At 38.0% G+C, this 13529-nt stretch overlaps 1 protein-coding gene across 8 annotated transcripts in view; it reads left to right on the top strand.

The window, feature by feature from the left end:
* The window catches only part of APC (APC regulator of WNT signaling pathway), a 92269-nt gene extending 80756 nt beyond the window's left edge, over nt 1-11513 (top strand). For all 8 annotated transcript variants that reach the window (XM_058166559.1, XM_058166562.1, XM_058166560.1 and 5 more), the window contains 2 exons: nt 1321-1535; nt 2041-11513. In XM_058166559.1, the coding sequence (XP_058022542.1) occupies nt 1321-1535; nt 2041-8572 (6747 nt within the window). In that variant the 3' untranslated portion in view covers nt 8573-11513. The remainder of the gene's footprint in view (nt 1-1320; nt 1536-2040) is intronic.
* The last annotated feature ends 2016 nt before the right edge of the window (nt 11514-13529 follow it).

Raw genomic sequence — 13529 nt, 5'->3', positions numbered from 1 at the left:
TCCAGTAGCTGCCTCATTTCCCACCCTAAACATACTCGAGTCAATAGTTTTTCCCAGTTTTTGTGGTAAAATTAGGTGCCTCGGCTTATATTCGGATCGGCTTATACTCGAGTATATACGGTACCTTGATTTTGGGCCACAGGTGTTCTCTAATAAAGCTTATTACCGTATATACTCGAATATAAGCCGATCCGAGTATAAGCCGAGGTCCCCAATTTTACCCCAAAAACTGGGGTAAACTGGGGACTCGAGTATAAGCCGAGGGTGGGAAATGAGGCACCTACCGGTTGGGGAAACCCTCCCTCCCTCAGCTGAGAAGGCTGGCGGCTCCCCCGCCCCGCCCTCTCACTGCACTGGCAGGGCTTCCCCGCGCCGTCCGGTAAAATGTGAAAAAAAGAAAAAAAAAAAACTCGAGTATAAGCCGTATATACTCGAGTATAAGCCGAGGGGCTTAAAAAAAAAAACTCGAGTATAAACCGTATAGACCCGAGTATAAGCCGAGGGGACGTTTTTCAGCACAAAAAACGTGCTGAAAAACTCGGCTTATACTCGAGTATATACGGTATGTTAACAATTTGAAGTTTTTATTCTTTGAAATATTTTTATTTTATGCTATAATATGTCTACATATACATCTACATTTATGTATGCATAAATGTATTTATTTGTTTTTTCCCATGTCACAGTGAAGAAGCTATCACTGAATTACTATCAAATAATAAAATGCCTATGGTATATTTCCAATGACATAACAGTAAATGAGTACACATACACAAATTCCTTGCATCTTCAAATAAAGACACATATTCTGTTTCACATACAGACATAGACCAATACACTGATAAAGTTGCTACATGGTTGCTGCCATGGGCAGGGCAGTGATTTTGAGCAAAAAGGAAAGGAGGAAGAGAATGCCTGCCAAGTACTTGTGAGGGGCATGGAAAATTATTGATCCTGCAGGGCCAAGTTATCTACTAATCCACTTATCCACTCATACTTTAAGATGCAGTTCCCAACCCCTGGGCCATGGCCCACTACTGGGCCATGACCTATTCACCAGCAGGCTGTGGACCGGCTCAAACACACATGCACAGCTCAACTTGCAGTTGAGTGCCTGTGTATTCATATGCCCCTTGGCCCACCACTTGCATGAGTTGAGCTGTGCACGCATGTGCATTGGCCCACCGCTCATGCAACCCAGTTCCCCTCTCTTCCCCCCGCCCCCAGCCAGGTTGCCAGGCCGCAAAAGGTATTTCCTATTGAAATAAAGTGTTTTTTATACAGCTAAGAAATCTAATGTAATGTTTTACTCTTCTGCAGGAATCTACGCTGAAAAGTGTATTGAGTGCCTTATGGAATCTATCAGCACATTGCACTGAGAATAAAGCTGATATATGTGCAGTGGATGGTGCTCTTGCCTTTTTGGTTGGCACACTGACTTACCGAAGCCAAACAAATACTTTAGCCATCATTGAAAGTGGAGGGGGAATTCTTCGTAATGTGTCTAGCTTGATTGCTACAAATGAGGACCATAGGTGAGAATACCATTTTATTGAATTATTTAGTTATACATTCAGTCAAAGATGTTTTATGAATGATTGGGGTGGGGGGGGCAAACTCTGGAGTCAGATTTTAACATAATCTCTTATAAGGAGAGGAGAAGCTGCTATTTCAACAGAGCCAGCTGAGTAGCCATCTTTCCTTTTCATCCTTCTGTATTAGATTCGTATTTCCAGAATAAAATTATTGTATGTGCAGAATATTTAAGTGAAATGGCATTATCAGCATAATAGCTGCATGTAATAATTAGGGATATTTACATGGCTATCTTCTTGGCATAGAGAATATTAGCCATAGTAAGTGATCTGTTGAAAACTATTGTTTCCATAGAACTGTCTTGATGTTTTTGATTCATTCTTTAAGAGGATTTGTTATTCAGAGCTTACTAGCCATATTATTTATGAAAAATAACAAGTTGCTATATTTGACCTTTTTCGTGTTATTAATGTGATAATTTTTATGCTTACATCTCAATTCCAGGCAAATACTGAGAGAGAATAACTGCTTGCAAACCCTCTTACATCATTTGAAGTCTCACAGTTTGACAATAGTCAGTAATGCATGTGGAACTTTGTGGAACCTGTCTGCACGGAATGCAAAGGACCAGGAAGCGTTATGGGACTTGGGAGCAGTCAGTATGCTCAAAAATCTCATACATTCAAAGCACAAAATGATAGCCATGGGGAGTGCTGCAGCTCTAAGAAATTTGATGGCAAACAGACCTGCAAAATATAAAGATGCTAATATTATGTCTCCAGGTTCAAGCTTGCCATCTCTTCATGTCAGAAAGCAAAAAGCACTGGAAGCAGAATTAGATGCTCAGCAATTATCTGAGACTTTTGACAACATTGATAATTTAAGTCCAAAAACATCTCACCGCAATAAGCAAAGACATAAACAGAATCTTTACAGTGAATATGTTTTGGATGGTAATCGCCATGAAGATGGAGTGTGCAGATCAGAAAACTTTAACAGTGGAAATGTGACTGTACTTTCACCATATTTAAATACTACAGTATTGCCTGGCTCCTCCTCATCAAGCAGAGGAAATACAGAAAATTCTCGTTCTGAAAAAGAACGGAGTTTAGATAGGGACCGTGCAGTGGGATTGAACAGCTACCATACCACAGCAGAAAATTCTGGCAACTCTTCTAAACGAATAGGAATGCAAATTTCTACTGCTGCTACTCAGATTTCAAAAGCAATGGAGGAAACAGCAAGTATGCACATATCACAAGATGAAAGAAGCAGTGGATCTATAACAGAAATTCACAGTTTGTCAGAAGACAGAAATGCTTTAAGAAGAACTTCTACTGCTCACTCTCACACAGGTAATTATAACTTTCCAAAATCTGAGAACAGGGCATGTTCTGTACCATATTCAAAAGTAGAGTATAAAAGAGCTTCTAATGATAGTTTAAACAGTGTCAGTAGCAGTGATGGTTATGGCAAAAGAGGACAAATGAAACCCATAGAATCTTATTCTGAAGATGAAGAAAGTAAATTTTGCAGTTATGGACAGTATCCTGCTGATTTAGCTCATAAAATACACAGTGCTAATCATATGGATGACAATGATGGAGAACTGGATACTCCAATAAACTATAGTTTGAAATATTCTGATGAACAGTTGAATTCTGGAAGGCAGAGCCCATCTCAGAATGAAAGATGGGCAAGACCTAAGCATGTAATAGAAGAAGAAATAAAGCAGAATGAGCAAAGGCAATCCAGGAGTCAAAGTGGAGCATATCCTGTATATCCTGAGAGTGGTGATAATAAACATCTAAGTTATCAGTCACCTTTTGGACAGCCAGAATGTGTATCTCCTTTCAGATCAAGAGAATCCAGTAATTCAGAACAAAACAGAGTAGGATGTAATCATGGAATAAATCCCAAAGTCAATCAGTCCTTGTGTCAGGTGGATGATTATGAGACTGATAAGCCTACAAATTATAGTGAGCATTATTCTGAAGAGGAACAGCATGAAGAAGAAGATCATCCAACTAATTACAGCATAAAATACAATGAAGAGGCGCACCATGTGGATCAGCCAATTGATTACAGTCTTCGATATTCAACGGAGGTTCCTCCAGCACAGAAACCATCTTTTTCATTTTCAAAAACTCCATCGGTACAGAGTACTAAAACAGAACATATTTCGTCAAGCAGTGGAAACACACCATCTTCTGCTGCGTCAAAAAAACACAACCAACTTCATCCAAATTCTGCTCAGAATAGGGCAAATCATACTCAGAAGCCTACATCCTGCAAAGCACCTTCCATTAACCAGGAAACAATACAGACTTACTGTGTAGAAGATACACCAATATGTTTTTCAAGATGTAGCTCTCTATCATCTTTATCATCAGCTGAAGATGAAACAGGACGTGATCATTCCACACGGGTAGCTGATACTGATAACTTTCTGAAGATAGTTGGAATGAAAGAAAACAGTGGGAATCTGTCAACAACAGTAACAACTAATGAAACCTCATTAGCTTCCCAGCATCTTAGAACAAAATCAAATAGACTTCAGACTTCCACTGTATCTTCGTCTGATTCAGCAAGACATAAAGCTGTTGAGTTTTCTTCGGGTGCCAAGTCCCCTTCAAAAAGTGGTGCCCAGACTCCCAAGAGCCCACCAGAACATTATGTACAGGAGACTCCACTCATGTTTAGCAGATGTACCTCCGTGAGTTCCTTGGATAGTTTTGAGAGCCGTTCAATTGCTAGCTCTGTTCAAAGTGAGCCATGTAGTGGGATGATAAGTGGTATAATAAGCCCAAGTGATCTTCCAGATAGTCCTGGGCAGACAATGCCACCCAGCAGAAATAAAACTCCGCCACCTACCCAAGTTCCCCAAGTAAAGAGAGAAGCAGCCAAGGCAAAAGTATCCAACACTGAAAAGAGAGAATCTGGACCAAGACAAGCAACTGTAAATACAGCTGTTCAAAGGGTGCAGGTAATGCAAGATGCTGACACTTTGTTACACTTTGCAACAGAAAGTACACCAGATGGATTTTCTTGTTCATCAAGTCTGAGTGCTTTGAGTCTCGATGAACCATTTATACAGAAAGATGTAGAATTGAGAATAATGCCTCCTGTGCATGAAAATGATCATGTAAATGAAGCAGAACTTGAACAATCAAATGATACAAAGGATAACATAGAAAAAGATACAAAAGAATCCACTGAAATAGAGAAAGATATTCTAGATGATTCAGATGAAGATGATATTGAAATATTAGAGGAGTGTATTATTTCTGCTATGCCAACTAAGTCTTCACGTAAAGCCAAAAAGCCTTCGCAGGTAACTGCTTCTAAAATACCTCCACCTGTAGCCAGAAAACCAAGTCATTTGCCTGTATATAAACTTCTTCCTTCTCAGAGCAGATTACATTCCCAAAAGCATGTTACATTTACCCCTGGTGATGATATGCCACGTGTTTATTGTGTTGAGGGAACACCAATAAATTTTTCAACAGCTACATCTCTGAGTGATCTAACAATAGAATCACCTCCAAATGAACTGACCAGTACAGGGATTGCTGTTTCAGGGATGGAATCCGCTGAAATTGAAAAGAGGGATACAATTCCTACAGAAGGAAGAAATACAGAAGATGCTCAAAGGGGGAAAAGCAGCTCTACTGTTGGGTTGAATGATGACAAAACAGAAGAAGGTGATGATATTCTTGCAGAATGTATTAATTCTGCTATGCCAAAGGGGAAAAGTCACAAACCTTTCAGAGTGAAAAAGATAATGGATCAGATCCAGCTGGTATCTACATCATCCTCAATAAATACTAAAAATCAACTAGAAATAGAGAAAAAGAAACCAACGTCACCAGTAAAGCCTATGCCACAAAGCAATGAGTACAGAGCACGCTTAAGAAAAAATGTAGAATCAAAAAATAATTTTAGTAGTGAAAGAAATAATGATAATAAAGAGACAAAGAAGCAGACTCTTGAAAATAATTCAAGTGATAAACTTCCAAATAATGAAGAGCGTACAAGAGGAAGCTTTGCATTTGATTCTCCCCACCACTACACTCCAATTGAAGGAACCCCATATTGTTTTTCTCGAAATGACTCTTTGAGTTCCTTGGAATTTGATGATGATGTAGATCTTTCAAAAGAAAAGGCAGAACTGAGAAAGGGGAAAAACAATGAAATTGAAGCCAACTCCAATACAGAATATATTTCAAATCAGCAATCAGTCACTGCACCACAAGCTGCCCAAAAGCACTCTTCAACTGGAAGAAATCAACCCAAACCTTTGGGGCAAAACCAGACCTCTTTTTCTCCATCAGCCAAAGACATTACGGCTACGGATGAAAAAACACAAAATTTTGCAATAGAAAATACACCTGTTTGTTTCTCTCGAAATTCCTCTCTCAGTTCTCTCAGTGATATTGATCAGGAAAATAACAATAGCAAAGAAAATGAGCCTGTAGAACAAATAGAACCACCTGAGAAACACATAGAATCAACTAGAGCACCAGTTTCTGGATATGCTCCTAAATCATTTCATGTGGAAGATACACCTGTATGCTTTTCAAGGAACAGTTCCCTTAGTTCTCTTAGTATTGATTCAGAAGATGATCTTTTGCAGGAATGTATTAGTTCAGCCATGCCTAAAAAGAAAAAGCCATCACGGTCAAAGGGGGATAGTGAAAAACTTAGTTCTAGAAACACTGGAGACCTCACATTAGATTTGAAAGATATACAAAGGCCTGATTCAGAGAATGGTTTCTCACCCGATTCAGAGAACTTTGACTGGAAAGCTATCCAAGAAGGTGCAAATTCTATAGTTAGCTGTTTACATCAAGCTGCTGCAGCAGCATCACTATCTAGACAAGCTTCATCAGATTCAGATTCAATCCTTTCATTAAAATCAGGAATTTCCTTAGGATCACCATTTCATCTTACACCAGATCAAGAAGAAAAACCTTTTACTTCTAATAAGGGTCCAAGAATTATTAAACCAGGAGAGAAAAGTACACTGGAAAATAAGAAAAATGACTCTGAAAGTAAAGGAATTAAAGGAGGAAAGAAAGTTTATAAAAGCATGATTACAGGTAAAGCTCGTTCTAATTCTGAACTTACAAGTCATTTGAAACAGCCCTTGCAAACAAATATGCCCTCTATTTCCCGAGGAAGAACAATGATTCATATTCCTGGAGTTCGAAATAGTTCTTCAAGTACAAGTCCAGTTTCTAAAAAAGGACCACAACTAAAGAATACAGCATCCAAAAGTCCTAATGAAAGCCAAAGTTCTACTAGCTCTCCAAGAGTTGTCAAACCACCTGTGAAATCTGACCCAAGCCCTATATCTAGACAGCCATCTCAACAGGGTATTTCAAGTAAAGGATCTTCTAGATCAGGCTCTAGAGATTCTACACCTTCTAGACCACAACAACAACCATTAAGTAGGCCTCTGCAGTCTCCTGGCAGAAACTCAATTTCACCAGGTAGAAATGGCATAAGTCCTCCCAATAAGCTTTCCCAGCTGCCAAGAACAGCATCACCAAGTACAGCTTCCAATAAGTCGTCAGGTTCAGGAAGAATGGCATATACATCACCAGGCAGACAAATGAACCAGCAAACTGTAGCAAAACAAACAGGATTGCCTAAAAGTACTAGTGGAATTCCTAGAAGTGAATCTGCCTCAAAAGGATTAAATCAAAATTCTAATGTCAGTGGATCGAATAAAAAGACTGAGTTATCTAGAATGTCATCAGCCAAATCAAGTGGGAGTGAATCTGACCGATCAGAGAGACCTGTTTTAGTACGTCAGTCAACTTTTATTAAAGAAACCCCAAGTCCTACTTTAAGAAGGAAATTAGAAGAGTCTGTTTCCTTTGAATCTTTGTCACCTTCTAGACCAGATTCTCCAACCCAGTCCCAGACACAGACTCCAGTTTTAAGTCCATCACTTCCTGACATGTCTTTATCTGCTCACTCAGCCATCCAAGCCAGTGGTTGGAGAAAATTACCTCCTAACCTGAGTCCATCTTTAGAATACAATGATGGGAGGCCAACAAAACGGCATGACATAACTCGATCTCATTCTGAGAGTCCCTCCAGATTGCCAATTAACAGATCAGGAACATGGAAGCGTGAACACAGTAAACATTCTTCATCACTTCCTCGTGTAAGTACTTGGCGAAGGACAGGAAGTTCTTCCTCAATTCTTTCAGCTTCTTCAGAATCTAGTGAAAAGGCAAAAAGTGAAGATGAAAAGCAACATGTAACTTCTTTTTCTGGACTCAAACAAGGTAAAGAAAATCAAGCACCAACCAAAGGGACTTGGAGAAAAATAAAGGAAAATGAAATTCCTCAAATAATGACAAGTCCTCCTCAGAATATCTCACCTAGTCCCACCAATGGTGCTGATTCAAAAACTTTAATTTATCAGATGGCCCCTGCGGTGTCTAAAACAGAGGATGTATGGGTGAGGATTGAGGACTGTCCTATTAATAATCCAAGATCTGGAAAATCTCCAACAGGAAATACTCCCCCCATTATTGACAGTGGTTCAGAGAAAAGTAGTATAAATGGCAAAGATTCAAAAGATCTTCATGGAAAACAAAATACCGGAAATGGAAATGTCCCTATCCGCACCATGGGTTTAGAAACCCGATTGAATTCATTTATCCAATCTGATGGTCCAGACAAGAAAGGAATTGAAACTAAAATTGTTCTAAGCAGCTCTACAGTTGCCCCAGAGACTAGTGAAAACACTCTGACTGAGCGCACACCATTTAGTTCTAGCAGCTCAAGTAAACACAGCTCACCAAGTGGTGCTGTTGCAGCACGTGTGACGCCTTTTAACTATAATCCAAGCCCCAGGAAAAGTAGTGTAGATAACAGTTCTGTTCGACCATCGCAGATACCAACACCAGTAAATAACAGTACAAAAAAACGAGACTCAAAAACCGAAAGTACAGATTCGAATGGTGCACAAAGTCCTAAGCGCCATTCAGGGTCTTATCTGGTGACTTCTGTTTAATGGAAAATTAACAATGTATTGATTTATGTGAATTTTTAAAAATAAAGCAGCAAAATTGTGGTTAGCCCCTCTTTTTTTTGTAAATAGGTTTGATTCTTGTAGAGGGTTCTTGTTCTGGAAGCCATATATAATATTCTTTGTCTTCACTAATATTTGAGGGATTCCCAATTGATAATTTAGCAATAAAATTGCTAAAATAATTATATTTGTACAGTATATTTTACATATATTTAATTAACATCCCATACCTTTATAATTGTTTTGATGGGTTGGGGGAATTTAGAAAGATGAAAAACAGATTAAAATAAATAATTCTATTAATATATCACTCACTTCTAGAGTTACAAAATGGCTAAATAACTTCAGGGAAAAATTGGTATTTATGCCAAAAAAAACCTCCACCTTAGTATTTGTGAAGCCACTAACCTTTTAATTAATCATGTGGCTGTGAAATTCACAGTAATATGGTTTCTGCTGAACAAGCCTTTTTATTCCTGCATGGATAGAACTGAAGGTTCATTTTCTGAAATGATAATTAACATTTCTGTGGTCACATAATGTGCATAGATAGTTATAGTGAGATGAATACATTTTGGTTTTTGTGCTCTGCAAAAAAGAAAAAAGAAAAAAAGGACATCTGTGTATGTGTAAACCTTGAACAAAATTATTTTACCAGAACTAGATTTTAACTGACAGTAGGTAGGATTTTTGCTATGCTGTAACTTGTTGTATATTCTGGTATTTGAGGTAAGATGGCTGCTCTTTTATTAATGAGGCACAGGTGAAGAAGTCTCAACAAAACTAAATGACAGAATAAATTATTGCTGTATGTACATTTTGTTGTGTGTTACTTTTGCAGTACATAACAATCAATGTTTAATTTTAATATGTTTAAGAAATCCTTTTCGTATTATGCATTTCCTCAGAAAGCGTGTTGGGAACAATAATTATTCTACTGAAGTCAGTGGAAACATTCTTACAATTTTGAATGGGTCTGTGTTATATCCACTGCCTAATACAGTCGCACACTGGTTTTCTTCCAATTTCTAATAGCTGTTTATATAAATCAGCTGCAGTTTTAGGATATAGCATTAGTGTTTTCAGCTGAAATGTTTGTTAGTTCCTCCAGAACAGAAAAGAGGCTAAAAGAAGTACTTCCATACATATGCCCAAAGGCATACATTTCCTATTGCACAGTCTAGAGCTGTGATGGCGAACCTATGGCATGCATGACACAGGTGGCACATGTAGCCATATTGGTGGGCATTGGTGGGCTCTGGCTCACATGGACGTGCTGGGCAGCTGATTTTCGAGCCTTCTAGGCCCACCAGAAGTAGGGAAACAAACTATTTCCTGCCTCCGGAGGACCTCGAGGGATTGTTGGGAAGGCCCGTTTTTTTCTCTTCCCAGCCTCCAGAGCCTTTCTAGGAGTCTGGGGAGGGCGAAAATGGCCTTCTCCCCCTGGAGGCCGGAAATGGCCTATTTGCCAACTTCCAGTGGGACCTGTTTTTTGCTATCCCCAGCCTCCAGAGCCTTTCTAGGCTAGAAACGGCCTTCCCCACCCTGGAGGCCAGAAACTGCCCATTTGCCAACTTGTGGAGGGAACGGAAGTTGGCAAATGGGCCATTTTTGGCCTCCGGGTGGGGGAGTGCAGTTTTCACCCTCTCCAGGCTCCTAGAAAGGCTGGGACAGCAAAAATGGGCCTACAATGCCATCGCGTGCTGGGAACAGGGGCAGGGCACATAGAATTATGGGTGTGGGAACATGCGCAACCGTCCCCCCTCCTGGCATGCGATGGCAAAAAGGTTAACCATCACTGGCCTAGAGTGCTTTCAATATACAAATACAACATAAGTATTGCGAATGAAAGTTGTTCAAATAATTTTTTTCATTTGGTTAATGCACTAGAAACTAATGTACTAAATTATAGTGTCTTATAGAAAATAAGATTTGTATATTAAACTGCTCTGGACACCAACTTGGTATTTACATATATTTTACTTTAGAGACCTTCCGTGGACTGTTTACAACAGAAGTACTCTACTAAGTGCCTCTATACAGAAATAGCAACATGCGTGTGCACATTGTTAATTAAAACAGTAGTAAGCAAGTCAAATGTGTATCTCAGGCAGGTTTTCATCATTACAATCCTATTCATGATTATTTGACAAGTTCAATATTTGTTTACAGATGCTCTCAGATAATCCAGTTTAATCTGTAAATTAAATACTTTAAAATGATACAACTATTCTAGTGCTAGTTTTACTTTTTCAGACCAGATAATAACCTCTACATTAAGCTAGAGTGACAGCAACAGTTAGTATGTATTTTTAACTGATTGATGGCCAAATTCAGACAAAACAGGAAACTAGATAATGTGAGAAATGGTCACAAGTATTCCTTCTACTTACTTCCTTATATTTTCTCTTCTTACACTTATGATAAAAATGTGGAAAAAAAAGAAAAGTTAGAAAAACAATTTAAGGTTTTACAGTGGCCAACTTTAAAACACTGCATAAAACCTTAAATTGTTATTGCTGTCATTGTTAGCAAAAAGAGCCAATGTTGTAAACTAATAATTTAAAGTATTTTTATATTAAGGATAGTTGAGATTAATTGCAATTTGTCTAGGCCTCAACATCATGGTAGGAATTCTTGGGATTTTTCTTAGGCGCTTGGAACTGCAGCTCCTGCAGTCGTTTGCCATTGACCATAGTAACCAGGACTGATGAAGTCCAAAGTACCTAAAGAGTATCAGGTTATCTACTTGGCTTGGCCTAAAACAGAAATAAGAGCTTCTAAAGTCATGGCCATGCCATGGAAGAGGAGGCAGCAATCTAGGCCTTGTAACAGTAAGTTGGTTTAGTATTACGTAATTTTATCTTACGATCCAGGCTTGGTTTTTAATTTTGCAGCCTCTTCCATTTGTTTTTGGTTTTTTTTTTTAAAAAAAGAAATGTACACGAATAGGTAGGCAATTAGCCCAATAATACTAATCCTAACAGTACTAAGACCACAAAAATAATTAATTTAAATTCAAGGTGTCTCCCCCAAAGTATGACAAAAGAATAGATGTAACTCCCCATTACTGATTCTCCGTCAAAAAGATTATACATATTTATTTCTTGTACTTTTTGCCTTTTAACAGGGCATGTTTATTGGCATACCATATTGGTAGAATATCTTAAGTGAACACAAGGCCTGCTTATCATATATATAATCTTTGTGATGGATTAATGTATATGTTTCAATGTACTTTTTGTGAGGCATCTTATGTGGATCAATAAACAGGATCAGTAGCAGAATGGTTCATCTCAATTTATCTTTAAATCACTTGTTGTATAAAGACAATAGGAAATATTAACGGGAAAAGCCCATCATGTATCCCTGTCTTTGCTGACTATTAAACTTTAATTTAGCATCTGGAGGTCACTAATGTTGTCATATTTGTACTTGCTGATTACTGTTTTTTGCTTCTACTGAAATTAATCACTAACTTGTAAAAGTGATGCGCCGTGCAGTATGGATAGAACCAAGTCAAGAAATTAAGGCAACATTTTTTTAAAAAGTTGAGATTCTTTTAAAGCTTTTCTGCTTCTTTCTGCAGTTTTGCTAATGAGAATTGTACTAATTTTCTCCACTTCCTTGATTATTTGTGAGTTGATGTATAAGACAAGAGCTTTTCTTTTGTAATTTAATTCTCACACTGAAATAAACGAATTATTTGACAAACCAAAGTGCATCTTTTTAACAAAATGTTCCAGAAAATGTGCATGTATTATTGTGTTTGCTTTTATTTACATGAAGTCCTTTCAGTTCCAATATATCAAATACATAAACATACAGAAGAAAATATGAATTCATCATGCATTACAGGATAAAAAAATCAGTATTCTAATTCGTTATATCCTGTTTACAAGCCCTCCATTATTTTGCATATAAGGAGGAGCCATGTGTCAAATGCCCTGCTGAAACTGAATCTCGCTTACTCTGTTAAGGTTTGCTATCTGACATTTTGGCTTTTTTTTCTTTTTTTACTGACAGTTTTTATTATAAACCTGGCCCGCGAGTAAATCTGAACCTAAAATGTTATAACATTTCGCTTAATATTTAACTCCAGTTGGTCTCGTAAGATTGCTCTGAGGTGGAAATACTTATTTTAGTGAATGCCAAGTATCTCCAGTTCTCTTGAAATACACTTGGGGGTTTCCCTGCCAATGAAAATATAACAGATCTATTCTTTATGAGTCTGCTGTGGGTACCCGGAAAACGTTAATGTCTGACATTTACCAGGCAACTATGGGATACTTCTGGCTGATTCAAATCACTTCTGGTCAAGACATTAGGTTAGGGCAATATTGAAAGCTTAGGCATACTTGGGCACTACTGAAATTCTAGAAGGCAATATTTTCAATATTAAGTCAAAATTAAGAACATGGGGGCATAACCTCAAGCTGACAAGGGAAGTTCAAAAGCAATGTTAGGAAGTATTTCACAGAAGCTTGGAACCAATATCAAGCAGAGGTACTGGATTAGTCATCAGTAACTGAGTTTAAACATGCTTGGAATAAATACATATCCATCACCTGACAAAAATTTAAAAAATTAAAAATAGGGCAGACTTGATGCACCACTAGATCTTTTTCTGCCCTCAGTTTTCTCTGTTTCCATGAATAGAATAGAAAATTTTATTGGCCAAGTGTGATTGGACACACAAGGAATTTGTCTTGGTGCATATGCTCTCAGTGCACATAAAAGAAAAGATACCTTCATCAAGGTACACCACTTACAACACTTAATGATATTCATAGGCTTCAAATAAGCAATCGGGAAATGCCTAGGATGCAGCTATGATTAACTTGCCCACTTATTTCAGCGAGACTAAAGCATGATTTAATTTAAATGTGACTTTTGTGCTTCATTAAAATATTAAAGTATATGTCTTAGACGTTTTTGT

This window comes from Ahaetulla prasina, chromosome 2 (genome assembly GCF_028640845.1).
Source record: "Ahaetulla prasina isolate Xishuangbanna chromosome 2, ASM2864084v1, whole genome shotgun sequence".
NCBI classification, from domain to species: Eukaryota; Metazoa; Chordata; class Lepidosauria; order Squamata; family Colubridae; genus Ahaetulla; species Ahaetulla prasina.
The sequence above is the reverse complement of the archived record's forward strand: the minus strand, read 5'-3'. Positions and strand labels throughout refer to the sequence as shown.